Genomic DNA, 27,185 nt, shown 5'->3' on the forward strand with positions numbered 1-27,185 from the left:
CCACCCGCGCCGCGGCGAGAAGATGGCGGCGGCTGTGCGGCGCAGGTGGCGGCCATAATGGAACCGGAAAGCAGCCTGCTGGGCCCAGGGGAGCGTTGGGCGCCGGTGGGCGCTGTGACGGTGGAGCAGCAGGAAGAAGAAGAAGAAGAAGAAGAAGAAGAGACGGCGGCGGGGTCGCCGCGGTCGGTGCCGCGGTTGCGGGCTGAGCGGCGCCGCCTGCACGGGGCGCTGCTGGCGCTGGCCTCGCATTTCGCGCAGGTGCAGTTCCGGCTGCGGCAGGTGGCCAGGGCCGGCCCGGCTGAGCAGCAGCGCCTGCTCCGCGACCTTGAGGACTTCGCCTTCCGTGGCTGCCCCGCGCCGCTGGCCCACGGGCTCGGGGATGGCCCAGTGAGTGCGCGGGGCGCGGTGGGGCCGGGCGCCCTGATGGGGCGGATGGCGTCTCGTGTGCCGGGCTCTCCTAAGAGGCCTGTAGGAAAGCTGTGGCGTGACGGTGCCAGGACGGAGGGTAGTGGCTGTAGGATAGTGGCCTAGCAGAGGCTGCTCAGGGAATCTAGGGGTGCCCCGTCCTCGGAATTGTTTGAGGCCAGGTTGAATGAGGCTTTGGGCAACCTGCAGTGTCAGATGTCCCTCCTGTGGCAGAGCGTGGAGCTGGATGGTCTTCCAGCCTTGACAGCGCTGTGATTCTCTGACTTGTTTAAAATCCAGTTAGGAACAGCTGTTCCCCTTCCCCCTGCTGCGACGGGCATCTGAGGTAAGGAGTGTTGTTACAGCTGCCCAGCACTGCTCTGACCAGCGGTGTTGTACCACACCAGATGTGTGTGTGATGGAGCTTGTCTGCAGAGGTTCTTGTTTGTCATGTGAGTTGATGTGACCAGTACCTTTCCTTGATGTGCAGGCACGCCTTTTTTTTTTTTTTTGAATGACTTGTAATGTTCACCAATTGATTGCTTGAACTGGAAACATTCTTCATATCACAGACCTGTACTGTGGGGCTGGCCTGCAATGGTGAATGTTTAATTTTATTTACTGACAACTTTTTCTTCAGAGTGAGCAAGAGAAGCAGGAGCGAATTGAGGTCCAGAAGGAAAAGCAAAGGGAGCTGATCTTGCAGCTTAAGACACAGCTGGATGACCTAGAAACATTTGCATACCAGGAGGGCAGCTATGACTCTCTTCCACAGTCTGTGGTTATGGAAAGGCAACGGGTAAGGCTCCAGAGGTTCTGTATTGCTCACAGTCATTAGTAATACAGTATCAATAGTTAGTCTGCATGCATGTGTGCAGTCTTGTTGTCTATTGTGATTGTCATCGTGTGACAAAGAAGCCTATTTCCAAGGTAGTGAGTGGAGTATCTTGGAGGTTGTGGACACTGGTGCCACATACTGAAGTGATACAACTGACTGATGTTTTGCAGATGATTATAGATGAATTGATCAAGAAGCTGGACATGAACTTGAGTGAAGATATTGCAACACTCTCTCCAGAAGAATTGCGGCAGCGTGTGGATACTGCCATAGCACAGATTGTTAATCCAGCTCGGGTGAAGGAACAGTTGGTGGAACAACTAAAGACACAAATAAGGGACCTTGAAATGTTTATCAACTTCATTCAAGGTTAGTGCTCAGTTTTTAGACAAGTAGATTGAATTGATATATAATTCTGACATAGTTATGAAGAGGGAGTCTGCAGATGTCAAAGGATGTTCAGAGCTGGTGGTGGATAGAAACAAACTGCCAAGCAAGGAGCAGAGTGGTTTAAGGGAGTACTGACCTTTATATGTGGGATATACAGTCTAAATTCACAAGTGTGAAATTCTTGTTCTAGATGAAGTTGGAGGTTCTGGTAAGGCAGAAGATGGACACTGTGAGTGTGCAGGTAGAAAAGATGGTGGTGGTTCCTACAAACCAAATATCTGGTCTTCTGGAAACAGAGGTAGGCACTGCTTGGCATGAAGGTTTGTTTGTCTCTTTATTGCTGTCACTCATTTGATGTTCATGGAGTATGAACTAGCATCCAGGTATATTAGCATGTTTTTTAAGTGTTTTTTATTTCTATTATTTATAAATTGTATCGACAGAAGGTCTGTGTACAGTTCTTTTGCCCTTCTTAAAAGCATGTTGATTCCTTAATGAGAAAACATGTGGTTTTTTTACTTTCTTTTCTAACCTGAGCAGTGAACCCAGAAGATGCCAAAAAGTTGCGAGAAACAGGCCTGCACCTCATGCGTCGCATGCTTGCTGTGCTACAGATATTTGCTGTTAGTCAGTTTGGTTGTGCCACTGGTCAAATTCCTCGCAGCCTCTGGCAGAAGGACCAAGCCAACAAGGACTATTCTCCCTTAATTAAGAAACTGGAGCTGTCGGTAGATCGGGTGAGGCAGCTAGCTTTGAAACACCAGCAGGGTGACCACGTTATCAGTTCTTCCGATCTGCAGGATGTTTCATTAGGAGGAAGAGATGAACTGACTCTGGCTGTGCGGAAGGAGCTGACCATTGCTTTGCGAGATCTGATGGCTCATGGGCTCTGTGCCTCTTCTCAAGGGATGAGCCTGGTGTTGGCACCCATTGCATGCTTAATTCCTGCATTCGCCTCCTCACCACAGACCATGCACCCCTGGGATCTCTTTGTGGAGTATTACAAAACTAAAAATGGACAGGCCTTTGTGGAGTCTCCAGCTCGCAAGCTCTCCCAGTCCTTTGCCTTGCCTGTGACAGGAGGAGTCACCATCACACCCAAACAGAGCCTGCTGACAGCAGTTCATACAGTTCTCACTGAGCATAACCCCTTCAAGCGCAGTGCAGACTCTGAACTGAAAGCTCTAGTGTGTATGGCGCTAAACGAGCAGCGCTTGGTCTCCTGGGTAAACCTGATCTGCAAATCTGGAGCTTTGGTGCAATCTCACTACCACCCGTGGAGCTACATGGTAAACACAGGCTTTGAGAGTGCACTTAATATCCTCAGTCGTCTGAGCAACTTGAAGTTCAACCTCCCGGTTGACCTGGCTGTCCGGCAGCTGAAGAACATCAAAGATGCTTTCTGATGTATTTTTATTTTAGATCATCCACTTTTCACAAGTGAGCAGCTGTTGATCTCCAGAAGCCTAGCTTTTTTTTTTTTCCCTCTCTTCCTTAAGACTGAATTCTACTCTTTGAAATCGATACTTGCTTTTAGGAAAATCTTGATGCTGGTGGCTGGATGCGGTATGGCACTTTATCCTGCCCTTCTTATGCAGTTCTGAATGGCAAAATTGGTGAGCAGATTAATGCCGTGCTGGATGGGTGCAGGAGGGTCCTGACCACGGAGCCTGTCTACGGGAGCACAGTGCATCTGAGCTGTTGTGCTGCATCTGCACGCTTATTTCAAAATCTGTGGTCTAAATGGTGCCAGTATGAGATACCTCTCAGGAGAAGTGAGGCAGTCTGATATCTGCTTGGGAGTGGGAGTTTGGTTGCTGATGTTTGATGTGGCTGCGCAGGGGTGAGGGATTTGTTTTTCCCAGTGTGAATGTAAGAGAACTGGGGGCAAATCCTGCTGAGGAACTGGGTATGCACTGAACCAGCAATATTCAGGCTGCTGGATGAGGGAGCTGACATTCAAATTACTTTGCAAGCATCCCAGAAGATCCTTTTCTGAAACTTCTGTGCAGAGATCAGAGCACCAGGGCTGTGGTATTCCACAGTGGATGTATTAAACTGCTCTAATTAGTGTCTGTGTGGGGAAAATCCATTTCCAGTGACTGTGTTTTAATTTGCGTTGGTTATTGGCCCTTGTGATGCAGGTGTAGTGGCTCACTTGGCTTTGTAATATTTATAATATCACTGTAACGTATCTGCAGTTCCTGATGGCGTTAGGATTTTTGTGTCTGCTGTAACAGCACCTCCCCTGCTGGGCGTGGACTGCGCTGCTGCAAGGGATCCTGAAATGAAATTGCGAGAAGAGCGCTGCCTTACAATGCAGCGTTAGTCGACACTGCACTGACGGCCCGGGCAGAACCGTCTGCCGTGTGGAGGCATCGAAGGCGCTGCGCCGGGCCGCTGCCGGGGGCGATACGGGGGGAGCGGCTGCGGGACGGCGGGCAGCTGCCCGGCAACTGCGGGATCGCTGCGCGCGTGCGGATGGGGCGGAAGTGACGTCAGGGCGCGGGGTGAAGGGTCGGCGGAGGGGGAGGGGTTTCCTTTTCCGCCGCGGCGCCATTGGGGTGGCTGTGCTGGTGAGTTGGGGCGGCTGCGGGATCTGCTTCCATCCGCGGGAACGGCGGGGCTGGGAACGGCCGGAGCCCGCTGTTGACCGCCGTGTGCCGTGTCTGCAGAGATGGGCAAGTTTATGAAGCCGGGGAAGGTGGTGCTGGTGCTCGCCGGCCGCTACTCGGGGCGTAAGGCTGTCATCGTGAAGGTGAGTGCGGGGCTGGGGGGTTCCTGCAGTGCTGCCCTCGCTGTTGGCCCTGGGCGGCCCCGCCGCTGCCCTGGCCGCTCCTGGAGAAAGGCCGGGAGCCCTCAGCGCAGCCGGCGGCGGTGTGTTTAGAGATGTCTGCGCGGGCCGTGTTTGTGCTCGGTTGCCCGGCTGGACGCAGCGCAGCTCGGGGCGGTTGTGACGGGTTGGCTCAGCGGGGGTGTGGGATGCGTTTCAGAACATCGACGATGGCACATCCGACCGGCCCTACAGCCATGCCTTGGTGGCAGGCATCGATCGCTACCCGCGGAAGGTGACAGCGGCGATGGGCAAGAAGAAGATAGCAAAGAGGTCTAAGATCAAGTCTTTTGTGAAAGTTTACAACTACAACCACCTGATGCCCACCCGGTGAGTGTAGTTATTTCAGCAGGACTAAAGTCTGATGGTAAGAAGGCCAAAGGAAACACGTTGTGTGTGTTCAGTGTTTGTAATTCTTGAACGTTCTTTTTGGTAAGTGCTGTAAATCGTAGAGGTTCTGCATTGTGTGGCTGAGTGTATGCAGGGTTCACTGTGTGAAAATAGTGACTTAGGGTTTGTAAAGCTGATGTGAAATATCAACGTACTGCTTAGATGATGCAGCTGGATTTTGATTTCAGTCATGTTCAATTTCAGTTAATTGTGGAATGTCAGTGGCTGAACTTCTGAAACTATTATGATAATTTGGTGCTCCTGGCAGCTGTTGCCACCCAGGAATGTTTTTCTTTTCCAGTTGTAAGTGCTGCTTTTACAGGCTCCCAGATACAAAATGCAGTACGGAGTTGCTTGTCTGTTGTCACAAGTGAACCTTTTTCCTTAATTTGCTGAATTAAATTACTTTGATCTGGTGATTTCTGGAATTAAATGATTTAAGTACTTTAGTTCTTTAGCCTGGTACCAGTACGTACATATGACATTATGCCAGATACAGTGACTGTCTCACACCTTTCTGCTCTCTTGCCCAGGTATTCTGTTGATATTCCCCTGGACAAAACTGTTGTCAATAAGGATGTGTTCAGGGACCCTGCTCTGAAACGCAAAGCAAGACGTGAAGCTAAGGTGAAGTTTGAGGAGAGGTGAGTTGGAAGCTCATAATCTTGATGGTATCTCACTTTCTGGAGGATTCAGTGTGATAATGGTGTTGCCCTAGTTGATTGCCTTAAATTGCTTTAAGTACGTTTTTGGAATGATTATTTCTCTCTTGCTGTGCTTTTTCCCACAACCAAGTAGTGTGGTAGGTTGAGTTTGTCCATGTTCCTGTTTACAAATTCCAGTAGATTCACGTTAACAGTTACTTTGCTGCTGCCTCATACAGAAACAAGCGAGGTGTTCAGGTGACATGATGATATCTTGGCATCTTACCATCTTGTGTCCACTGGATTTGTGTCACTGAGCTTAGCATGACAGGGCAGTGCTCACCTTGCCCAGAAGCTTTCCTTGTTGACAACACTTTATTTCAATGCTTACTTCAGAAGTACCTTCCATGGAAGGAGCTGTGCAGCGGCAGCAAAGAAGCAGGGATGTCCTGCTGACAGCTCAAACAACTGGTACAAGCATGTATATAATGCATATCCTCTGCACTTAAATGTTGGCAGTTCTTTATGTGCAGCTAATGGTTGCATTCTACATCATCTGAAGCTGCCCTGTGTGTAAACTGCTGCAGTGTGGGTCTCCCTCATGATATGACTTTATGAGGAAAATCTGCAAGCTGATAATCACTTCCATGGGGACTTTGAACTTTTAGAAAGTTTAGTTGGCAGACTGGGGGGGAAGAAACCAGGTGCATTACCTGTAGGTAAACAGTGCTGCTTTTTGCCTGTATAGGTGGATAAGGAGGGATTGGGTGAATGTTTTATGCTATTTCCTGTTCATACAAAGTACACTCTAAAATTTGTGTTCCTCTTCTTTCAGATACAAGACTGGCAAGAATAAGTGGTTCTTCCAGAAGCTGCGATTCTAAATTTAAAATAGGACTGTTTCAATAAATGTTTATTAAAAACCATCTTGCTATGTTATGTAAAATTGTGTTGGTAGCCCTTTCACTGGGGTATAGATTTGCTTTGGATGTTCATAAAAGAGTTGGAAAAGGGAAAAAGTAAACCGATAAGCTTTTGAAAAATCTGGAATGATGTGCGAGCCTGAGGTGTGGGTGAACGGAGCTGTGTCTGCGTCGCTGCTGGGCGCATCATTGCCTCACGGTGCACTTTCAACTGACTGCTGCTGAAGTCATTTGTTTTATTTCAGCCCGTATGTTGGAGATGTCTTGGGGTAAATCCCCACCGGTGAATGCAGATGGGAGAGGTAATTCCAGATAAGCTGGCTGAGAATTGCAGTGACTGAGCCCCTGCCAGGATGCTGCTATGTTTTTGATTATCGTTTTACATTACATACTGGCTAAGCAGCACTTGAAACCATGTCTTCTCTGGGAGCTGGGCTAAAAGCTCGGTTATTCAGCTCTGCCCCACCTGGGGGAGGCCCAGGTTGGGCCTGCGCGGAGACGGAGCTCCGTCCTCTAAGCGGGGGCGGAGGCGGGGCTGGGCCGCGCTGCGGAAGGAAAAGCGAAAGCGTCAGGCCTCGAGAAGCTGCGGCTGGGTGGTGCTCGGGCTGCCGCGGGGTCTGGCCGCGCCGTCGCTCTTCGCTGTCGGAGCTGCTGGCGTGGACTCGGAGGAGGTGACGGCTCCACGCGGGGCTCCGGGGTGGGAGGGGAGGGGAGAGGAGAGGAAAGGAGAGGAAGGGCCGAAGCTCGGAGGCTTCGGCTCTGACCCCGCGCTCTGTAGGACTACTTGGTGCGGCAAGCCAGCCCCCAGCACCGGGAGGACTGCAGCCTGAAGATGAGCCCCGAGCGAGCCCGGCAGGAGATCGAGCAGTGCAAGGTGTGTCCTGCTCCGGCCGCGTCCCCGAGAGATGAGTCGAGTCGGATCCCGGTCCTCTGAGGCCTTTATCGTAGCCGGCACAGAAGCCCCACAGCTTCCTGGGCTGCAGCTGCCGCTCTTCTGAGTCTGCAGCCATCGTTTTGTATTTTTCTCTCATACGTGTGGCACCAAACTGCTGAGTGCAAGCCAGAAACAGTAAAGAGGGGATACTCGCAGTCATGAAGTACCAGGACTGGGTTCCTGGGCTGTGCATAGGGAGCAGCCTGCTGCCCGCCCTCACAAGTGTGTACTGGGGTTGGACACGCTGTGGGGGCGCTGCATTGTTAACAGAGGCACTAACTGTTCCTCTCACAGGATCTTTGTAGTGCTCTGGATCAAGACAACGCGATGCTGCAAAAGGACAAGGAAGCTGTAGAGCAAATGTTACAACGTGTAAAGAAAGAGAGAGAACTTCTTCAGAAAAATCTCAAGCAAAAGCCTCCAAATTATGACAAGGTATCCCTCCAAGTGCGTGCTTGAAGGAGTTGTCTTAGGCAAGGCAGCAGTGGAAAGTCTGGCTGTGCTGCTCAGCTCAATGCTTTGAGAAAACTTTGATGGGATGCAGCAGTGGTTACATGGAACTGTACTAGGGGCCTCTGTTGGGAAGTGAGCTTGTGCTGTGGAGGAAGGCTGCAGTGGAAAGCCAGGGTGCAGGATGGCGAGCAGAAAGATGGTGCAGGCTGGAGTTGCTTAGATCAGAGAGCAGCTGTAATCCCAAACTTTGTCTTGATTCCCCTACTGCTTGCTATTTCTTTTCTTCCAGGTGGATATCTCTATAGCACAGGATGAGAAGAGCAGATTGACACAGGAGAAGCAGATGTTGGAAAACAAATTGGAAGAAATGAGAAAGAGGATCCTCAGGGAGGACCCGATGATGGTAACAGAGCATGTGTAGGCACTGATGGCCACAGGTAAAGGGTGTGAGCCAGGGTGGAGAGGCTGCTGGTGAATGCAGCTGGGCACTGTGTGTTATTAGGCCTGGCTCTTCTCAGCCTTGGGCTCCTTTGCCAGGGCCAGAAACGGTGGCTTTGGGACTCTGGGCACTGCTGGACCATAGGAGAAACTCTGCTAAGTCTAGCCAGCTGTTTGGTTTGAACCATGAGCTTATTTCTCATCTGGGTTGGCAAGGACAGGTCTTGTGCAGGGTGCAGTCTCTTCCAGCTGCTGTGTTCTCTAACCTAGATGCTGCATGCCTTACCAGAGAGGAAGGTAGTGTTTAAGGGACTTGCAACAGATAAGGAGGACGTGAACAAGCTGGTGCTCACCCCTCTGATCCGCTGTCCTCTGACAGGGGGCTCAGCTCTCATCACCTTTGAGAAGGCAGAGGGTAAGAGTGAAAGAGCACTGCTATGGGAAAGTGTCCGAGTCATTTGGGCTTGCCAAGCATCACTGGCAGCAGTGCTACAGCCACAGCACTCACAAGCACTGCTTGTCCTGGCCAAGCCATCATTGTGCAAGGCTGTTCCCCTTTCCCAAAGCTTTCGCTCTCCCATGCCCTGTCCTACTGATTGCCTGGGCTGAGGGCTTTTCCTTTTGCAGTGGCCCAGCGGGTGATAGAGATGAAAGAGCATGTGGTGGAGCTGAGCCATGGGGAGGACCCAGAAGACCTTGACCGGTGCCAAGTGCGAGTGCAGGCAGGTCCAGTGGACATACTGCTGCCATCTGCTCTGGAGGTATGTTCCAGGGGCTCAGGGCCATGTTCTTCTCCACTGCTGCCTGGACTGTGTCACTGGTAGCAGCTCAGCCCAGCACACCAGTACTGCAGATCTGATCTCCTCAGGCTTTGCCCTGCTGCAGCACTAACTAGCCTCTACCATCCCCAGATTGGGCTCGCTCGAGGCAGCAGGAGTATCCTGGTGTCCGGACTGCCCAGCCTGGGCATCCCTGAGGACATTCTACTGGACAAGCTGGAGCTCTTCTTCAGCAAGACAAAGAATGGAGGCAGTGAGGTGGAGAGCAGGGAGTTCCTGGATGACTGTGGCCAGGTGGTGCTGACCTTCACGCAGGATGGAGGTGTGTGGGACACACTGAGCACAGGGCTGTTGGAGGAGGAAAGCAGCCCAGCCAGCTCTGGGAAGCACTGGTTGTCTCCCAAGAGCAGGTGGAGTTGTGAGGAATGGGGATGGGAGACTGTGCTGGAGATGAGCAGTGTTGGTGATCGTGCCAGAAACATAACCATAAGTTCAGCAGGGGTCTGTGGAGCTCATGGCTTTCTTCTTCATCTCCAGTGGCTGAGCAGCTAATCACTAGAGGGCAGGTCCAGGTGCCTATTGGGAAAACAAAATACAAACTCAAAATATCGCCCTATATGAGAGGAAATGTCACCAACTTGCAGGTAAGGGTACGCACTCTGGTGCGGAGTGGCACCCACCAGCCCCAAGAGAGCCAGCATGGGCTGGGGGCTTCTGAAAGCCTGAGGGGTGCGTTTCTGGTCCCCTGGTCCCCTCTGCTGCTGGGGGACCATGAGTCCATGCTGGCCATGCAGTATGGGGTCTGCAGCTCTCTCCTCTATGCCCAGCTGCAGCCCTCCCGCTGCACCAGGACTGTTCTGCTCTCGGGGATCCCAGATGTGCTGGCTGAGGAGCCCATGAGGGATGCGCTGGAGATCCATTTCCAGAAGGACAGCCGTGGTGGTGGAGAGGTGGACGTCCTCGGCTATGTCCCAGCTGGGTGCCGGGCAGTGGCTGTGTTCAGGGAGGATGTGGGCTAGCCCTGACCAGCACTGTAAGCCTGGTTCATCGGGAATTCAGTGTGTGAATTAAAGAGGCCTGCACGGAGCTCTGTGTCTGTCGTGCTCGGGACTGCCTGGGACAGGGCCGGGACGACGAATGGAGGGAGAGCCACGGGGAAAGCCGCGTCCCAGCCCGGGCAAGGGGACAGAAGAATCACAAGGCCGGACAGGGCCGTTCCGCCGCACCGAGCGGGCCCAGGGGGCGGTGCCGGCCGGGCGGGGAGGGCCGCCTGCTTTCGCTTTCGTTTCCCGGCGTAGCGGCGGGGCCTCGGGACCGCAGGTAGCGAGGCGACGCCGCGGCACTGCGCGGCGCTGGGGCCGGGGGCGGGCAGAACCGGGTCGTAGAAGCAGCGGGGAAACGGGCCCGGTGTGGGGCGGCCCGGCCCGCTGAGACCGGGGAGGTCCGAGCAGGCGCGGGCCGCGGGTAGGCCGCTGTAGGGCCCTGTCACCTTGGCCCGTTTGCCGCCCCGTCCCCGCAGGCATGGCCGGCTGCACGGTGCAGGTGTGGGGCATCCCCAGCGACCTGCCCCCCGACAGGGTGGCCGACAAGCTGACTATCCACTTCCTGCGTTCCCGCAACGGTGGCGGGGAGATCAGCGATGTGCAGGTGCTGCCCGGATCCCCGGCCTACGCCCTCATCACCTTTGAGGCACTGGCAGGTAATGACTGGGCCCTGGGGCGCTGCCCGAGTGTCACCCCGTTATCCTCAGCCCCGGTCACATGGGAGTGCCCCTTCTCGGCCTGCCGGGGCCGTGCTGGTGCCTGTTGTTTTTCCCCACACAGTGGCCCAGCGTATCCTGAAGGCGAAGAACCACGTGCTGTGCATCGGTGGGAAGAAATACCCCCTGGAGGTGAAGGCGCATATAGTGAAGCTGAGCCCTGATGAGGTAGAGCAGGGCAGAACTGCCCACCCAGGTGACGCACATCACCGTGACAGCCTCAGCTGGCTCCCAGACAGACTTTGTTCTTGGCTGACGCATTCAGGAAGGAGAGCTTGCTCCTCCTTTTAATTTTAATTAGATTTCATTTTTATTCGTATTCAAATGAGGATGCGTATATTTTTTTCACACTAATAATACAGCAACAGCGAAGCAGACTTTGCAGTCAGTCATTTGGTATTTATACCTGTCAAAGCAAGGAAGAATAATCAGACTCAAGGGAGGGGTGCTTGTCCCCTTTCCATCTGGTGGTACAGAGGCGATTCTTCTAATGCCTTGGCTCTGCCATTAGCTGGACGCTATGTCATTAGCTGGACACACAGTGTATTTTTGCTTTCTTTCTTCCAGGAGAGCTTAAGAGATAGACGTGCTATTGTCTAGGAGGCACAGGAGATTTCACGTATCTTCTTCCATTTGTCTTATCTTCACATCTGAGCACTGAAAATGAGGGCATGGCAGTTGACCGGGTACTAGAGACCTTGCCAGAAATCTTTGTTGCCAGAAGGAGCACTGAGAGAACAAGAGGGTAACTGCATTTCAGCTGCAGAAAGGAGAGTAGCTCTGGGCTATTTGCAGAACTCCCTGCTTGTAGAAGTGGGTCTGCATCTGTGCGGTTTGCCCTTTGCAATCCTTGTTCGCACAAAGCCTCTGACTATGGATATAAGGTCAAAAGGTCACTTAGGCTGACTGGATCTTTCAGTCATGCCTGTGTTGTTCTCCCATTGAGCATTGTGAAAGCAGGTTACTTTTCTGTCACAGTATCACAGGGGGCTGTGGTAAGAGTCATGTGTATTCACTTCCACTCTGTGCCTTGGAGGGGCCTTATATTTGGTCTGTACTTTCTCACTCCTTTGGTCTCTACCTGCAGATCTTTGTACGTGTTTTCATGGTGGTTGACTATGGTAAGCTTCCTATTGGTGAAACGCTCTTGAAGAACTTGCAGAAGGGCTACAGCAGTGTGCAGTTTGACTTTGACTACAGGAGCACACTTTGCAGAGTCAAGGGAACATTTACTGAGCTGCAGGCCTTCAGCAGAGACCTGCTGGCCAGCCTGAACCTCAAAAGCCAGCCCACTGGAGAGAGCCTGCCTTCAGGATCCAGCCATTTGGCCAAAAACACTGGAATGTATGATTACCAGCAAGAGCCTGACTCTGCTGTATCAGCATCAAAGACAGTAAAGCTGCCACACTTGGACCAGGTGTGTGATAAGGCAGCTGATGGCCCATCACCTCGAAGCCACGTGGATCGGGAAGCTGTGGAACAGCTGGAGGACTTTTCCCTGGTCATGGACTCAGACATTTACTTGTACATACAAAGGTTTTGTGCTTCTGAGTACCAAGGCATACTTCACCAGCATCATGTAGATGTGGTGGACGTTAGCAGCAATGACGTAACCATACTGTACCTCCAACCATCTCCAGGTACATCTGGGGACATGGACACTTTGCAACAGTCCCGCCTGGCGCTACAGCACCTCTACCAGCAGCTGGAAGTGAGCTTGCGCAAAGAGAAGCTCTCCAAGGGAGGACTGAACAACCAGGAACTCAGGGCTCTGACACAGGAACTGCAGGAGCTGTATCCGCAGTTGCTCTGCCATGAAGATGGGAAACAGCTTGACATTATTGGAAATCTTGTTGATGTTTCCCAGGCCAAGCAGTATGTTCAACATTTCAGCACCAGAAGTGGTGCCTCACAGATGGCTGGCATGTTCAGTAGCTCCCCACCCTCACAGCCAGCAACTTCCTACACTACAGAGGCTACACTGGAAAAGCCCAAAGTTCCTGTGGACACCTTGCCTCTAAAGCTGAGCACAGGCAAGCCAGAACTGAAAGCTGAACACAAGTTGGCTGCCAACTTCAGTGCTCCAAAAATTAGCAGGTCTCAATGCCTTTTGGAAAATCAGGACTCCCCTCTGATGGGGCAGGCACAGCTTTCTGGAAAGCATTTCTCAGATACACGTGCTCTGGATCCCAGTGACCCAACAACACTGGCACAGCCGTGCCAGCCTCATATCTCTACAGTGGATGTCATTTCAAAGTCAGCAGCAGAGTCTCAGCAGGACCCCAAAGAATGGGGCCATGTGAAAGGAGGGGCTAGACTTACAAGAGAGAAGAGTCTGTCTCCTTTTGGAAACAAAGAAAAGGGCACTTTGAAGCATGCTGAGGACTTGACAGACTCAGATCCCAGCAAACACCATTCCCTTGCTGGCACATCTAGTATCTTTCAGTCTCTAAGTCTCTTTGACACAACAAGAACCTCTTTGGACTCCAAACCCTCTGAATCCAGGTCTATGCTGCGACGCTCCAGCAGCTTTTCCTTGCCAAAGTCAAAGGAAGGCAACAAGCCCCAAGGCACTGGCAGGGCAGCCAGTGGAGACAATAGGGTGAGTGAAGAAATGAGCCTGAACTCTCTGCAGTGGTCTTATCTGAAATATGCCTGTCGCTCTGCTATTGATGAACTGTGCAGGGGCAGAGTTGTGGACATCTCAGAGCGTTCCACTGGGGACTGCACTGTGCTCACATTGCAGGCAGCAGACAGGAGCAAGCTTCTCCAAGCTAAATGGAAGGTAGAAGATCTTGTGCAGAAGTGTCCTGACCTTGTGTGTCAGAGTATGAGCTGCTCAGAGCTTGCTGTAGATGAGCCAGATGATGATGCTCTCTGCGAACTGTGCAGCCACTTGCAAGGGGGTTCCCTCCAGGTTGGGCTCAGCAAAGACAAGTACAAGCTCTATCTTGCCTGTCCCGAAGACATGCTGCCAGGAGTGACTGAGGCCTTCCATCTGTTCTCTTCCAGGAGGCTCCATGCCCTGAAGTCTTCATCCTTGTCTCCAGAACCAGGGAGAGCTTTAAGTGCAGGGCACCCAAGTGCTGTCCAGCCAAGCCAGGACACCATGCTGGATGCAGCCCTTCCCAACAGCCTGGAGTCCCTGCAGATGGACCTGCAGCCCCTGGACATTAGCAATAAAACAGTGCACCCAGAGGTTCTAAATGCTTTCCAGCAGCTGGAGGCTGATGAAAACAGATCCCCCAGTCTTTGGAGGTTCCCACAAGCACTGGGACGTGAGGCCAGTGACCACATAGATCCTGGGGCTGTGCAGGGAAGAAGCAGCCTTCTCAGCCCTAGCATAATGGAAAATTTCAGTCCTGCAGCTCCTAGGGAGTCCAAGGAACAGCTGAAGACCAAAGTGATGCTGGGGGAACCTGACATTGCACGGCTAAAGCAGGTTTTGCCAGACAGGTTCCAGTTTGTGAAAGACAAGAGCAGAGTAGGCCACGATGATGCCATGGGACAACTGCAGTCACCAGTCCTCACAGCTGATGATGCTCCTCACTCCGTGCCCACCTGGCTGTACGAGAGTACGGCTCCTGATTCATTCCAGGCTGCAGCTGAACAGTCACCTGCAGCTGAGCCCAGGTCCCAGGAAAGTAACAGTTCAGGCAGGGACAGCATTCAGGAGGAGCCCAACCTCCCAGCACTGCAAACAAAAGACACCAGCCTTGAACAGGAAAGCTGCAATACTCCTCTGAGCCAGTGTGATGCTTGCCAGGACTTATGCGTCACATGCCAGACCCCCTCTGGTCATGCCTTGTGCAGGTCATGTTTTGCAAACCAGCCAGCTTGCTGCAGTTCCTCCTTGGTTGCCCCCATCTGCAAGATCTCAGGGACTTTCAAGATATCCTCTTTGTCACAGAGCTTGCCTGGCTACTTCCGAGACCTGACACTCCAAATTACCTACACCATCCCCAATGGCATTCAAGGGGTAGGTATCCCACCAAAAGGAACTGCCTATCCTGCTGGAAGCTGGGCAGTGGATTCTGTGGGTGTTACTGGGGCTATGGTAGGACAGGTGAAAGAGGGCAGATACAGCTCCATGCCCCATACACAAAGCAGCAGAGGTTTTGCCCCATGCAATAGCACTCCACACCAGGCTTAGGAGCTACTTGCTGCTTTTGAAGAGTGTGTGAGCTCCACTGTTAGTTGAAAGCATCTAGCAGCTCATGGGCACCACAGCGGTCTGTTTTCAAGCTGGACAGCATCTCAGAAGCCAGAACTGAGATTGTGCACTCAGGTGATTGTTTAATATGCTTTCTTCTTTTCTAAGGTCGGTCATCCTCATCCAGGAGAGCCTTACAAAGGGGGATATTTCTTAGCGTTCCTGCCTGACAACAGGGAAGGGCAGAAGACAGCAATTCTGCTGAAGAAAGCATTTGAGGAAGGGCTGACATTTCAAGTCAAGTCCTACAATGGAGAAGAAAGAGTGACATGGGGCCCTATCCCACACAAAACCTCCTGGCATGGAGGCAAAGCCAGGTATGATTCAGTTAGTACCACACCTTCAGGTTTTTCATAGCAATTGTAGAGAGAGAAACACTGATCTTAGCACAGCAGACCTTGGGTGCTACTGCAGACTGCCACAGCAACATAGTTGGTGCCCTTTGCTTCCTTTCACATGGCAGCCACAACCAGCCATGATGCATTTCAAGTGGGATAAAGCCTTAATCACCCCCATCTTCAAGCTCTCTCCGTGGCCACGTATTCTGATCCCTCTTCACTTAGAACTTTCCTGGCTTTTCCCATGCCAGCTCTGCAGTCAACTCTGCGTTACGTTAGGCAGCAGCAGCTGACAGCTCCCTGCAGCTCCCAGGGAGCAGGTCTCACTCACCCTCACACTCTGCTGAAGGGTTAGGACAAAAATAAGCTGCTGCCCCTCAATGGCTTTTAGCACTGTCAACAGGATTTACGTTGCTTCACTCTCTGCCCTACAGGAACGGCTATCCAGATGCCCAGTATCTCCATGAGGTTTGTACTGTCCTGAAGAAATTGGGCATTGACTGAGACTCTGCGCCTGAGCATTCATATCCAGTGCCTTCACTTCACCTTCCTTCCCTGCTGACAAAACTACAACCCAGCACAGCTCAGGAAAAAAGCAGGTGCCTGCCCAAGGAGTGAATTGTGTCCTGAGACAGCCAGAAGTCTACACATTAGCAACAGCAGCCCCTCTATCTCCCAGCTTGGAGCTGAGCGTCCCCAAGCCTCTAGCTCTTACTAGTTGCTCATCTTCTCACCAGCCAGTTAAGTAACAGCTTGTTTCACCATCAGATTCAGGCTGAGCCCTGGCATGATTTTCAACAGAGTGCCATTTTAACCAAGCCAAGCAAGCAGGAGCTTGCTTGTAGTTCAACCCCAGACTTCTGGAAGTCTGTTCCCTTTGGCCACTACAGGCAGGCTCCAGCTCAGCCACCTCCAGAGCCTGTGCCAGAGCTGAGCTATCATTAATTTCAGATGCTTAAGTAGACATTTCAGTCCTTGAGCTGACAGCCATGAACTACAGCCCCTCCCCAACACCTGCTCTGGGGACAGCAGGAAAGTTTATGCTTGGTTGGAGACAGCAGCAATGAGTTTCAGCTCTGAACAGCTGCCTCCTGAGAATATCAGGCACAGATAGGGTGCAGGTGCAGAAACACAAATAAACAAGATTTATCTCCACATTCTTTGTAGTGGTTGCTCACATTCTGTCTGCCACTCTGGAACCCCATTTCATTCTCAGCTGTCTACAGGGACACCCCAACACAAACTAGAGTGCAGAGACCAGCTAAGTGCTTTGCAAACAAAAATAATCACTATAACTGCCCTCCAAAGTAGACTACTGCAAGAATGACACAATGCTTGAGACAGAGATTAACAGTTATACTTGAGAGCAGAGGCAGCTTTTCAGCTTTGGAGAGTTGTTGGGATTTGTAAACTGAGTACATCCAACCTCTGACTGCCTTTTGAAGCAATACAGGGGCCCCAGAGACTGGCAGAATATTGACCAGCACACCACTGAGGGTTTTGTTATGCTTTAATTAACATTTTAAACACATAAGGCATATGGAAACATTAGATGGAGGAGCATTACACATTATAATCATGTAAACAGCATTGGCACATTTGCTTTCTGTCTCACTTGGTTATACAAAGCAGAATACATTTTTTAAACAAAGATTTTCCAAGTGCCTGTAGGGTGAGCATCATTCATATCACACATTTGCACATCAACATAACTCAGACAGTGCAGATCAGACCATATGCTGTAAGAGGCTCAGTCTAATGCATTTCACATCATGCTCATGTACTACTTGCCAGTCACTTTGCCATCAACACGGTTTCATACAGAAGAGACTTCATTAGGCAACAATAGTGCTTTCACACTTTGCCTGATAGCAGCTGCAAGCGGCCAGCATTCTGTACTGATTAAAGCCTGCGGCTCACACTGCCTTTTTCTTGTCACTGGTCACTCAATTTTAGTTTAATACAGGTGGGAAAAAAAATACACAGCTAAACTCCTCGCCAGCCCAAAGCACTTAGGGGGTCATGTTCCTTTGAGCAAAGTGAGGCTGCTTTCCTTCCTACGCCTGCACTTGGCATGCAACACAAATGAACAAGAGAGAAACTGAAGAGTCAGAGGTGACGGAAGTTGCTGGATGATAGCAAAGGGTTGCATTTTGCCCAAGTCTAAAAGTATCAGTCTGGGAATGCAACTATAGCAATGACATTGGAGTAGCACTAGGACAGGCATTCCTGCCAGGGGGATTCTTTGAATTACTCATGCTTTTCACCTGGCCATTTCTCCTCGTAGCATAACCTTTGGATCAGACAATGTAAATCAACACTGAATTGCACTTCTGATGGCAGTAATGGCACACACAATTTAAGAGCAGGCGTCTCCCATTTCCTTGATAGTATGACTTTGCCCTAAAAAGTTAAGCAACACTGAATGGAATGATTCTTTTGTTTGTTTTGCTTTGGTCCTTAGGTGTACAAACGTGCTGGTTAACTTTAATTCATTAAGACACTTGAAATTGTTTTACACAGGTTATTGATCCACAAAATGTTTATCCATTAAAAAAGTAAAAATAAGGACTACTAAAACAAATCTAGAACAGAGCATTAACCCTGGCCTGTCTGTAGAAAACACGATTGATACTGAGGGACATAAAAACAGTGCTCAGCTCTAACAGAAAGCTATAGCAATTGATTAGCACTCACACCCTGATAAGGCCTTCACGCACATGCAGGTAGCAAACACATGAGCAGCCCCCCTAAGAGCACAGAGAGCCTGATTATTTCCAAGGAGCCAAGGTAGAACAGCTGATAAAGCCTCACTTGAGGACCAGCTCTGAGCTAAACTTTCACCTTGGGAAGAAGAGCTGCAATAGTGGCAGCTATAAGGCAGCTCTTTAGGCTGCAGGAGCGCAGATGTCCAGGAGAGCCACACACAGCCCATGACACCTGCAAAGAGAAACTCATTCACGCTAAGTCAAACTACAACGGTGTTCACAAACTAGAGCAAGAACGATAACCTTTTTTTGGCAGTACTTTGAAAGGCCAGAATGGAGGAGGGTGACTTCCTAGTCCTTACAGACATGCAAAAGAAAGCACCAAGATGCTACGCTGTGGTGTATATCATAAGGCAGCAAGGCAAAGGGGCCCTGCAGCACACTGCAGAACTCCCACTCCTCTTCTACATTCCATGAGGAGGGCCTAGGCAGTGAAAACCTTGCTGTGCTGCCTAATCCAAGTAATCCAAAGCCATCCGAGTAAGGCACTGAGCATGCTCTTGGCTGACAGTAAAGCAAGGAAAGGATGTTATGGTAAAACAGTTGCATAGATTTCCCTTTTACAACTGCAGAACTGAAGATGAGTGGCGTGGTATGTCATTTTTAGCATGCTGCTCTTTCATCAAGGTGAAGTCAGGTTCCACAAAGGAGACTTTCCATTGCAGCAACTTAGCGGTCATTCTGTTGTCAGATTTGGTGAAGTTGCATTAGACACTGTTGGATTTAATCCAAATTAGCATGATGGGGGCAGGTTGAAAGGAGAAACAGCAAGATTTTGGATTCAGATACGTCAGAAGTTGTGCTTCTGAATTTCATGTGCCCATACTGGTGGTGGTGGTGTTCCATGTGCAACAGATGGAACAATGGGTGTCTGTGCCTGGACTCCAGCCCTTCTTTAGGGCCACAGGTAATGGGGCTGTGTTAAAGCTAGGCAGAATAAGTCCTCTGGAGTATCTGCCCATGTATTTTAATAGGCACCAGAGCTAAGCACCTGAAATTCAAGCTGAACTGATGCTTGCAGCACTGGTCTGGGAACAGAGAGGAAGAACTCACACACTTAATCTGCCTAGGACTGGCCCCCCCCCCCCCCCTCCGACAGTGTTTGTTCTCCAGCAGATGAAGGGCTTCACCGTTGGGTCCACTTGCCCATGCATCCCCTTCCCTCTTTGGAGTCAGGACAGTCAAGACTCCAAGCAGTCAATATTTGTTTCTGTAGCCTGACCTCACCCACAACATGCGGTGATCCTTGATGCCCTCAGTTTACCTTTTAAAAACCCAAATGGAGCCTAAAGCACTGCAGCATCTACAGTCCATGACAAAGCCTCAAACTGCTAAAGCAAGCACACATCACACTGTGGTCACCCAGGCCTGGAAGCCAGGTGGAGCAAGAAGAGGAAGTCCTCACAGAACTAGGTTTGGGTGTCTGCACAGTTCTGTTTCCAAACACAGTGAAGACAGAAAAGAGGAAGAGAAACTAACTTCTAGCCCAGGAAGAGCATCCTAGGCATTTCTTAAAGCCTCAGTGCTGGAAGGGAGCTGGCAGAGACCCAACGCTTGCAGCTCCAGGAGAAGAGGTGTGAAGCCCTACTGACCATGAGGTGAGAGAGCCTAGCCTGAGAGCTCACTAGAAAGGAACAGAAAGCCTGACTGGAACTGTTCCAGATACCCTTGCCAAAAGGCTCAGCAGAGCTGGACATTTTGCCACCTAAGCTGATAATTCAATGACAGGTAACACCAGGTGATTTGTTACACATGGAACCCAGAGCCCCACAAAGCAGGCTGGCGGGATTGTTCTTGCAGGCTGCTTTGCAATGTCTCCTCAGCACAAGGACACAGCACAAAGCAAGCAAAAACACAGGCTTATTTGGTCCCATCTTGCTGAAGTCTGATTCAACACTGCAGCTCTTGGAAATACGAAGACAAGGGTGAAGTTTAGTCTTAACAATATCACCTTGAAGACCAACATTAATAAAGCATAGATCCAACATCAAACTTTCCAGTCATCTGAGACAAAGTTCAATCCTTATGTTCTCTAACAATCAGACACAGTTTAGATCTCCTTTTAAAGTTTGAAATCAATAACTGAACAACATCAAGTTACTCAACTGAAACTTTTCTTCTGTACTCACAGAGCAGCACAGCCTGCCAGGTTCCTTATACACCGCACAGAGAAGTGACTACACGCTAAATGCAATACCCTACGGACTCCAGAATGCCAGGATGGTTATTTATAAGGCAAAGACAACATGATCTGCTATTATCTCACTGGTGTTAGGGGCCAGTGAAAGCTGAGGGAAGAAAGCACGGTTAGTATGAACAGAGGATCAGCCAGGGCAGCAACTAAACTGAGGCAGCCATGCTGTTCCTCTGGCTATTAAGAAGCATTCTCAGCCTGGCCTCTTCTCCTGCTGAACATGCTTCTCAAAGGTGACAGTGCAAGCATTCCAGCATGGGCTGGGTGTCTGTGGAGATGCCTGGCAGTACAGCATTTTACATCCTCATGGTGACAATCTATGCAGCTGTTAAGCATCAACTGCTTCAAAGCTGCAGCTATGCTGCCAGAAAAAGAAAATAACATTAGTTGAGAACTCCGGTATGGAAACAAGGAATTAGAAAAATGTACAAAATAACCAGGCTTCAAAACAGAGAGCGAGGGCAGAAGGCGTATCTGCAAAGGGTCAGACACAGCAAGAGCATGCAAACTTCATCTGAGCTTTAACCACAATGTTCTTATACTGGTAATAATGCAAGCTACCGATCTGTCCATTTCCAGGCCCCAAAGAGAGCAGCAAGTTAAACCATGAATTCACAATCTGCACGCATCTCTCTCCTCCTTAGTTCTCTGCCTTTTTGGATTCTTCCTTGGGTGCCTCAGGAACCAGGATGACCTTTCCAACATTCTTCTTCTCTTGCATGTGTTTCATGGCATCTGCCACCTGGAAACAGTGGGAATCTCGTGAAACTACCTACAGCCACCCCACAGTGCAGCCAGGACCCCCCCAGACCTCCTTGGTCCACCCAAAGACAGGGACATGCAGAAGGCAGCTCTCCCTGTAGCAACTCTGCACAGATGCATTTTGGACAGAGCTAGCATTTGCAGAACCCTTATGCATTTATATCTGAACAGTTCTCAGGTACTAATACCAACTGATTCTCAAGCTCTTTCCTCTTCTGCAATAACTCCTACCCCAGCAAGTAATAATATAATAAACTGACTCTGCTTGGACAACATGGAGCATGGCAGAGCTGCTGGGAGAGCTGCAGCTTTTCTTCCAACATTCTGCTTCAATGTCTCAGCCCCCTTCTGTCCTGGAGGCCACTGTCCTGGTTTCAGCTGGGACAGCTGTTTTTTTCCTCATAGTGCAAAGCATAATACTGTGTTTTGGCTTTGGGAGAAAAACAATGTTGATAACACAGCAATGGTTTAGTTGTTGCAGAGCAGTGCCGTACAGAGCCAAGGACATTTCAGCTTCTTGTACTGTCCTGGCAGCAAGGGGCTGTGGGAAGCATAAGGAGCCAGGAGGGTACAGAACCAGGACAGCTTACCCCAACTGGCCAAAGGGATATTCCAAACCATATGCCATCATGCAAAAACAACTAAAACCAACAACAACAACAAAACAAAACATAAAACTGAGAGGACTTGGTCAAGGGGAGGAGACCCACTCAGGGACTGGTGGGCATCTGTTGGCAGGTGGGAAGCAGCTGTTTTGTGCATCACTTGTTTCGTAAGTACATTACTACATGATCATCACTATTGCTATTCTCCTCTTCTGTATTATATTGTTTCTATCTCAACCCACAAGTTCTACTTTGTTTTTTTTTGTTTTTTTTTTTTTTGCCACTTCCAGCCTGATGCACAGCCCAGTCCCTCCACAGGTACACACTGTGCAGCTGAGCACTTGCCCCATCCCAAAGGGACATAGTTTGGCATTGTGCAGCGCTGTGCACTGGAGCACGAGAGCCCATCTACTTCAATGTCTTAAAAGAAAAAAGTGCACTAACTCTTTGAGAACAGATGGCTCTTAGAATTGTCCAGACACTGTGAACAAGGTGCTCACTCTGAAACAGAGCTCCCTGTGCAGAAATCTCTTAGGGCTTTCTGTCTGCCTTCATGCTAGCTCAGACTCACCTGATCGAAAGACCATACAGAGTCTATTTTGGGCTTGATCTTTCCTTGATTGTACAGGTTAATCAGCTTGAGTAGAACATCTGTGATAAGTTTGTATTCTTCATCCATATTTCCAAGATCGTACCCACACACAGCCTTATTATGGTGCAGAAGCTGTATGGCATTGATGCTGAACTGGTTCCACCAAGTTTTAGCCATGGCCACAAGGTTCTTCTTCTGCCCAGTGATCAGGTTTGATACCCCTAAGAAGAAGACAAAGCCTTGGATGAGCTGGGATCAGCACAGAGAGGTAGTGAGCACCCCGTGCAACAGGATCTGGAGCATCAGCATGAATATATTGCAAAAACATAGAACTCCTCCTTCTTAGGAAGACAGTAGTGGTTGCAGCTGAGCTGAAGCCCTAGCAGAGGCAAGAAGGGAGTTGCAAGTCACAGCCAGCAGGGCTGCTGGGACAGCAGCACTCCCCCTCTCCTACAGACAACCTTTGCCAGGGAAGCCAAATGCTGCTTGCAATGGCTGGGACAGAAGCAGTACTCTGCTGCAAGTGTCTGGAATCCTACTGGAGGCTGTGTGAGGGCTTTGTCTCCAGGGACAAAATCGCAGTGTTTTAGAGCTGGAGAATGGAAAGAGAAGTATTCAGCAACCTCAATGCTCATCACCCACACATCCTCTAGAAAAAAAGCAAGGCTCTATTAGTGCTACGCATTAAGGCAGACTGGACAAAGTAGCCATGCCAGGGTTCCGCCATGGGGACATTACAGTTTCCCATGCAGGCTCTGGGGCCTGAGGAGAAATGTCACCGTGGGAAGGAAGAGCACTGGAACCTGTGACCACAGCTCTGGGGGCAAGGTACACATCTCACTCCCCTCAGTCCCTTATCCAGGCAAAGCATCCTAAAATCTTCACAAAAGTTGCAGAACTATAACACAAGCAGCAGCTAACAACCACAGTGCTTCCTCCTGGCCACATACCCAGGCGCAGAACAATATACACTTGCATCAATCCACACCTAAGCTGGGGGTGGGATTTGGTGCCCACACTCACCATAAGTGATGACTTTACCCATTGGCTTCAGCAGGTGAAATGCTTTGGATGTGTCAGATCCGCCCAGTGGGTCCATGACAATGTCAACACCTAGAGGGAATGGAGAGCAGCTACAAGTCCTTGCACGTGAAAGAAGAACGGGGTCACTATACAAGTCTTCAACAGCACCATACCTTTGGGAGAGATTTTCCGGACCTCCTCTGCATAATCCATAGTTCTGTAGTCAATGGGGTGAGCGACTCCACTCTCCCTGAGTGAATCATGCTTGGAGGCAGATGCAGTGCCAAAAATGGTGACATTTTCTACAGTCTTGCACAGTTGGATGGCAGCAGTTCCCACACCACCTGGAAACCAGAAGGAAGAATGAGTAAAAAGCAAACATGGGAGTTTGGGACACAGGTTTTGTCTGGGGTAGGCTGAGTACATGCTAGGGGAGATTGACCGGGGCTACTGGGAAATGGGTTTGCAGGTGACATTTTGCTGGTTCAGCACCTCTCCATGCTGCCTTACCCATGCCCCGGCAAAGAAGCTGCACATTGAAATAAGAAACCTCAGCAAGAATTAACTTACCTGCAGCCATATGGATGAGGACACTCTGGTTGGGTCTCAGGTTGCCAAAGTCAAACAGGATCATGTAGGCAGTGATGTAGTTGACAGGAAGAGCGGCTGCTTCCTCAAAGCTCATTCCCTCAGGCATCAGGAATGTCTGCACAGCAGGCACATTCACAACTTCTTGCCAGAGCCCAGTTCTGGCCAGGATCATCACCTTATCACCAACCTAAAACCCAATGGACAACAAGGAGGTGTGAAATGAGCTTAAGATGCGCAGAATTCTTTGCTTTTGGCACAACAGGACTATGCAACCCATAGTGGGGGCTATGCCCAGTGCATGGGGCATCAAGAAGCAGCTGCTCCATGTGCAATAGCAAGAAAACCACCAAACAGACCTATCAGAGAGCAGATGACAGATGAGAGGTAGCAGGAAGAAATGCTCCTCATTTTACAGGCTGGACATTTACAATTGAATAAACCAAGTCGTTTTCCTGGAAGGGAGGGAATAATCCCTAACAAAGAAGGTTTTAGGAGACACTGTTTCACTAGTTGTCTACCTTGACAGCCATGGGAGCCAAAGCTATGGGACACTCACAGCCGTTCTGTGCTGGGGCTTGCTAGAAATGCAGCAGCCAGAGGCTCCCAGGTCCCCCAGCACCCCCAGCACCCACCCTGCTGCTACCCACAGCTCAGCACTCTCGTGAAAGCTGGAGCCGTTTCTCTGACCATTCCCATAGTTCCCATAGCCCAGATGGAATCACAAGCAAGCAGAAACAACATGGTCATGCTTCGGCCCTTTGTCCTACCAAGTGGTAAGAACATTTTATAGATGCAAAGAATCTCCTCCAGCTTTTTCCCCACGAGGACAGACCAGCAGGGACGCTATCGCCGCCCCGAACAGGATTTTGATAGGGGGAGGGCTGGGTTCGAAAGCAGTCAGAATGGAGCCAAGCACAGCCCCAGCTCGAGCTCGCGGCCCGGAACGGGACAGGGCCATAAAACGGGAGTTCCCACCCCATTCCCGTGGGCCCGGAGCGCCCCTCGCCGGAACTGGGGAGGGGCGGCGACAGCGCAGCGGGCACCGGATGCGAACCGAACCGGGGCACCGCTCACCTGGCGGTCGCGGACCTCCTCGCCCACGGCGCTCACGGTACCGGCGCACTCCATCCCTGGGCAGAAAGGCAGAGACGGCAAGCGGTCGTACAGCCCCTGCCGCATCATCACGTCGGCGAAGTTGAGGCCGCACGCACGGACGCGCACCGAGAGCTCCCCGGGCCCGGGGTTGCCTCCCCGCCGCGTCTGCACCTTCACCTTCTCGTAGCCACCGAAACCCGTCAGCACCAGCGCCCGATGCTCCGGGGCCTCCCCGCTGCTCGCCGCCTTAACTGGGGATTGCTCGGGGGGGATTGCTGCGGCAACCGGGGCCGGTTCGGAGGACATGGCTAAGCGAAACGAAACGACGACGACTGCGAGGAAGGGGCAGCGGCGGCGGCGGGCGGGGAATAGGCAGAGAACGGGGCGAGGCCGGGGGGGTGGGCCGGGAGCGGGGGCGGAGCTGCGGCTGGGATGGTGAGGTGGTCCCCGCAGTCCCGTCGCCGGTTCCGGTGCCAGCCGCTCTCTCGCAGCCCGCTATTGCAGCCCCGATTCACTCCCCCCGCGCCTTGCTGCTGCTGCCGCCGCTGCTGCTGCCGCAACCCCGGCCGCTCTCGGTGTGGCGCGCGGGGTCGGCTGCAAAGTCCCAGCCACGCCCGTACAGCCGCTGCGTTGCGGAGATTAAATCCTAATTGCGTCCTCGAGCTGCGGCAGCCGCAGCTCAGCTCCCTGCCTGCCTCCTCTGCCTCGACCTTATTTTTCCCTTCCTTTCTGCTAAACGTTTCCTTTCAAGCAAACTAAGTGTGACTTTCTGGAGCCACGTATGGAATGGCTGCTTTGGTGGGCAGTGGCCTCGATGAGTACTGCTACAATTTAACATAAATAACCGAGGTCACTTCCAGGATGGTTCTGTAAACAGCTCTCTACTCATAGCCCTGAAATGGCTTTGAGCGTTGTGCAGGAGGAACGGGCTGCCTCCCAGACAAGAGGGAGGAGTCCTCCTCCAGTCCCTAACTGCAGACAAATAAATGCGACTGCATGCATGGATGGATCCATCTATCTGACCCCTCCTCCTGCTCATGGAGCATCTGTCAGCAGGCAGCAACCAATTCTGTGAAATGCTGTTCAGATCCTTGCCCAGCTCCCCAGCTTGCTGCTGCAGTGCAGGATTGCGCTGTGCACAGTCAGAGCCTCTCCACAATAGTCAGGGAAGAACATCCTCATGCTCCCAACACTGCAGCTCAAGAGTAAAGGTTCAGACCTGCAAGTCAAGCAGCTGCTGACAAAGAGAAACATCTACCCCAAAAAGAGGAAAACAAAATCCATCTCAAGGATGACAGAAACACGCACGTTAGAAGTTTCTGTGTTGCTCCAGCATCATCTGGAATTTGCTAGCCAAGCAAAGTCAAGCACAAGGCCTGCTTTGAGCAGGGCACTCCCGACCTTGCTGACAGCATTTGATGTAAGGTTTTGGCCTGATGGCAGATGAATAAACCCCAGCAGTTCCAGGCGCTTTGTTTGTAACAGCCATCCAGCTCCTCAGGCAGCTGCTGACAAAAGCCAGCAGCAGTTCTGCATGGATATGGCTGGGGGGCAGCAGGATGGGGCTCCTCAGGAAGCAGAGCACAAAGGCAGGAAAACGATCAGGTCTGGAGCAGGCTGCAAATCATCTGGTTCTGCTGTATGGCATATTTACAGGTGTTTGGATGGCTGCAGTGACAGCAAGGAAGAAGCTTGTGGCCTGTTTGCACACCAGGACCTCAGAGCAGCTTGGACATTTACATTCTTGTTTGCTGTTTCTTGGCTCTGAGGAATACAGATGTGACTTTGTAATGGCTGAGCATCTCTTGTGCTCAAAGTGAGGAAGAAGGGATCAAAGCACAATCCTGCTTCTTACTGTTCTTGCTGTGTTCTTCTCAGAAGCTTTCATACCATGTCCTCCCAGTAATTTATTTTTGCTGTTGTCAGGACACCCATAGTGGATGAAAAACACTGTCCAGGAGAAAGCTCTTATGGACCTACAGAGGTGCATGAGATAAGGGGAAGCTTCCAAGAAACTCAGTGCTGGATGAAGTCAGTGGGGTTTGGGAGATAGGATCCTCTTCTGCTAAGTTGTGTGCAGTTGTAAAGCAGATAAAGACATTTTTGCATAAGGGCACATCTGCTTGGTGTGGGCTTTGCTGCCTTTGTCTCTTCAGTGCTTCTGAGTCAATCTTTCTTTTATCAGATTGGTTCAATCATGTTTTCTCTGCAAATCTTA

The 27,185-nt window shown here is 50.9% G+C and overlaps 5 protein-coding genes across 8 annotated transcripts; 4 read left to right on the forward strand and 1 right to left on the reverse strand.

Annotated features, from left to right (window-relative positions):
- Window positions 1-6: 6 nt before the first annotated feature.
- Window positions 7-3,833, forward strand: RUNDC1 (RUN domain containing 1). The gene is made up of 6 exons (XM_042887899.1): window positions 7-387; window positions 1,046-1,204; window positions 1,414-1,612; window positions 1,824-1,931; window positions 2,174-3,073; window positions 3,171-3,833. Exons 1-5 carry the CDS (start codon window positions 58-60, stop codon window positions 3,037-3,039), a joined length of 1,662 nt encoding a protein of 553 aa, XP_042743833.1. The 5' UTR covers window positions 7-57; the 3' UTR covers window positions 3,040-3,073; window positions 3,171-3,833.
- A 322-nt stretch (window positions 3,834-4,155) lies between these two features.
- RPL27 (ribosomal protein L27) lies at window positions 4,156-6,426 on the forward strand. The gene is made up of 5 exons (XM_042887913.1): window positions 4,156-4,209; window positions 4,309-4,391; window positions 4,627-4,796; window positions 5,390-5,500; window positions 6,336-6,426. Exons 2-5 carry the CDS (start codon window positions 4,311-4,313, stop codon window positions 6,382-6,384), a joined length of 411 nt encoding a protein of 136 aa, XP_042743847.1. The 5' UTR covers window positions 4,156-4,209; window positions 4,309-4,310; the 3' UTR covers window positions 6,385-6,426.
- A 284-nt stretch (window positions 6,427-6,710) lies between these two features.
- On the forward strand, window positions 6,711-10,113 carry IFI35 (interferon induced protein 35). The gene is made up of 10 exons (XM_042887895.1): window positions 6,711-6,725; window positions 6,942-7,094; window positions 7,202-7,297; window positions 7,652-7,792; window positions 8,100-8,213; window positions 8,519-8,663; window positions 8,876-9,009; window positions 9,160-9,349; window positions 9,565-9,671; window positions 9,855-10,113. The coding sequence occupies exons 1-10, from the start codon at window positions 6,711-6,713 to the stop codon at window positions 10,044-10,046; spliced, it is 1,287 nt and encodes a 428-aa protein (XP_042743829.1). The 3' UTR covers window positions 10,047-10,113.
- A 200-nt stretch (window positions 10,114-10,313) lies between these two features.
- LOC122189073 lies at window positions 10,314-17,828 on the forward strand. 4 transcript variants are annotated; one of them, XM_042887875.1, is made up of 6 exons: window positions 10,314-10,347; window positions 10,547-10,726; window positions 10,851-10,954; window positions 11,874-14,765; window positions 15,108-15,316; window positions 15,772-17,828. In XM_042887875.1, exons 2-6 carry the CDS (start codon window positions 10,549-10,551, stop codon window positions 15,839-15,841), a joined length of 3,453 nt encoding a protein of 1,150 aa, XP_042743809.1. In that variant the 5' UTR covers window positions 10,314-10,347; window positions 10,547-10,548; the 3' UTR covers window positions 15,842-17,828. The 4 variants fall into 4 exon arrangements, with proteins under 4 accessions (XP_042743809.1, XP_042743808.1, XP_042743811.1 ...); XM_042887874.1 differs by having other exon boundaries at window positions 10,331-10,347; window positions 10,605-10,954; XM_042887877.1 differs by lacking the exons at window positions 10,314-10,347; window positions 10,547-10,726 and having other exon boundaries at window positions 10,862-10,982.
- On the reverse strand, window positions 16,830-25,326 carry VAT1 (vesicle amine transport 1). The gene is made up of 6 exons (XM_042887878.1): window positions 24,947-25,326; window positions 23,852-24,059; window positions 23,455-23,625; window positions 23,282-23,371; window positions 22,238-22,479; window positions 16,830-21,041 (listed from the first exon to the last, which is right to left on the reverse strand). Exons 1-6 carry the CDS (start codon window positions 25,271-25,273, stop codon window positions 20,940-20,942), a joined length of 1,140 nt encoding a protein of 379 aa, XP_042743812.1. The 5' UTR covers window positions 25,274-25,326; the 3' UTR covers window positions 16,830-20,939.
- Window positions 25,327-27,185: the final 1,859 nt, after the last annotated feature.

Source organism: Lagopus leucura, unplaced genomic scaffold, assembly GCF_019238085.1.
Source record: "Lagopus leucura isolate 7727_CA_CO unplaced genomic scaffold, USGS_WTPT01 Super-Scaffold_100126, whole genome shotgun sequence".
Classification (NCBI taxonomy): Eukaryota; Metazoa; Chordata; class Aves; order Galliformes; family Phasianidae; genus Lagopus; species Lagopus leucura.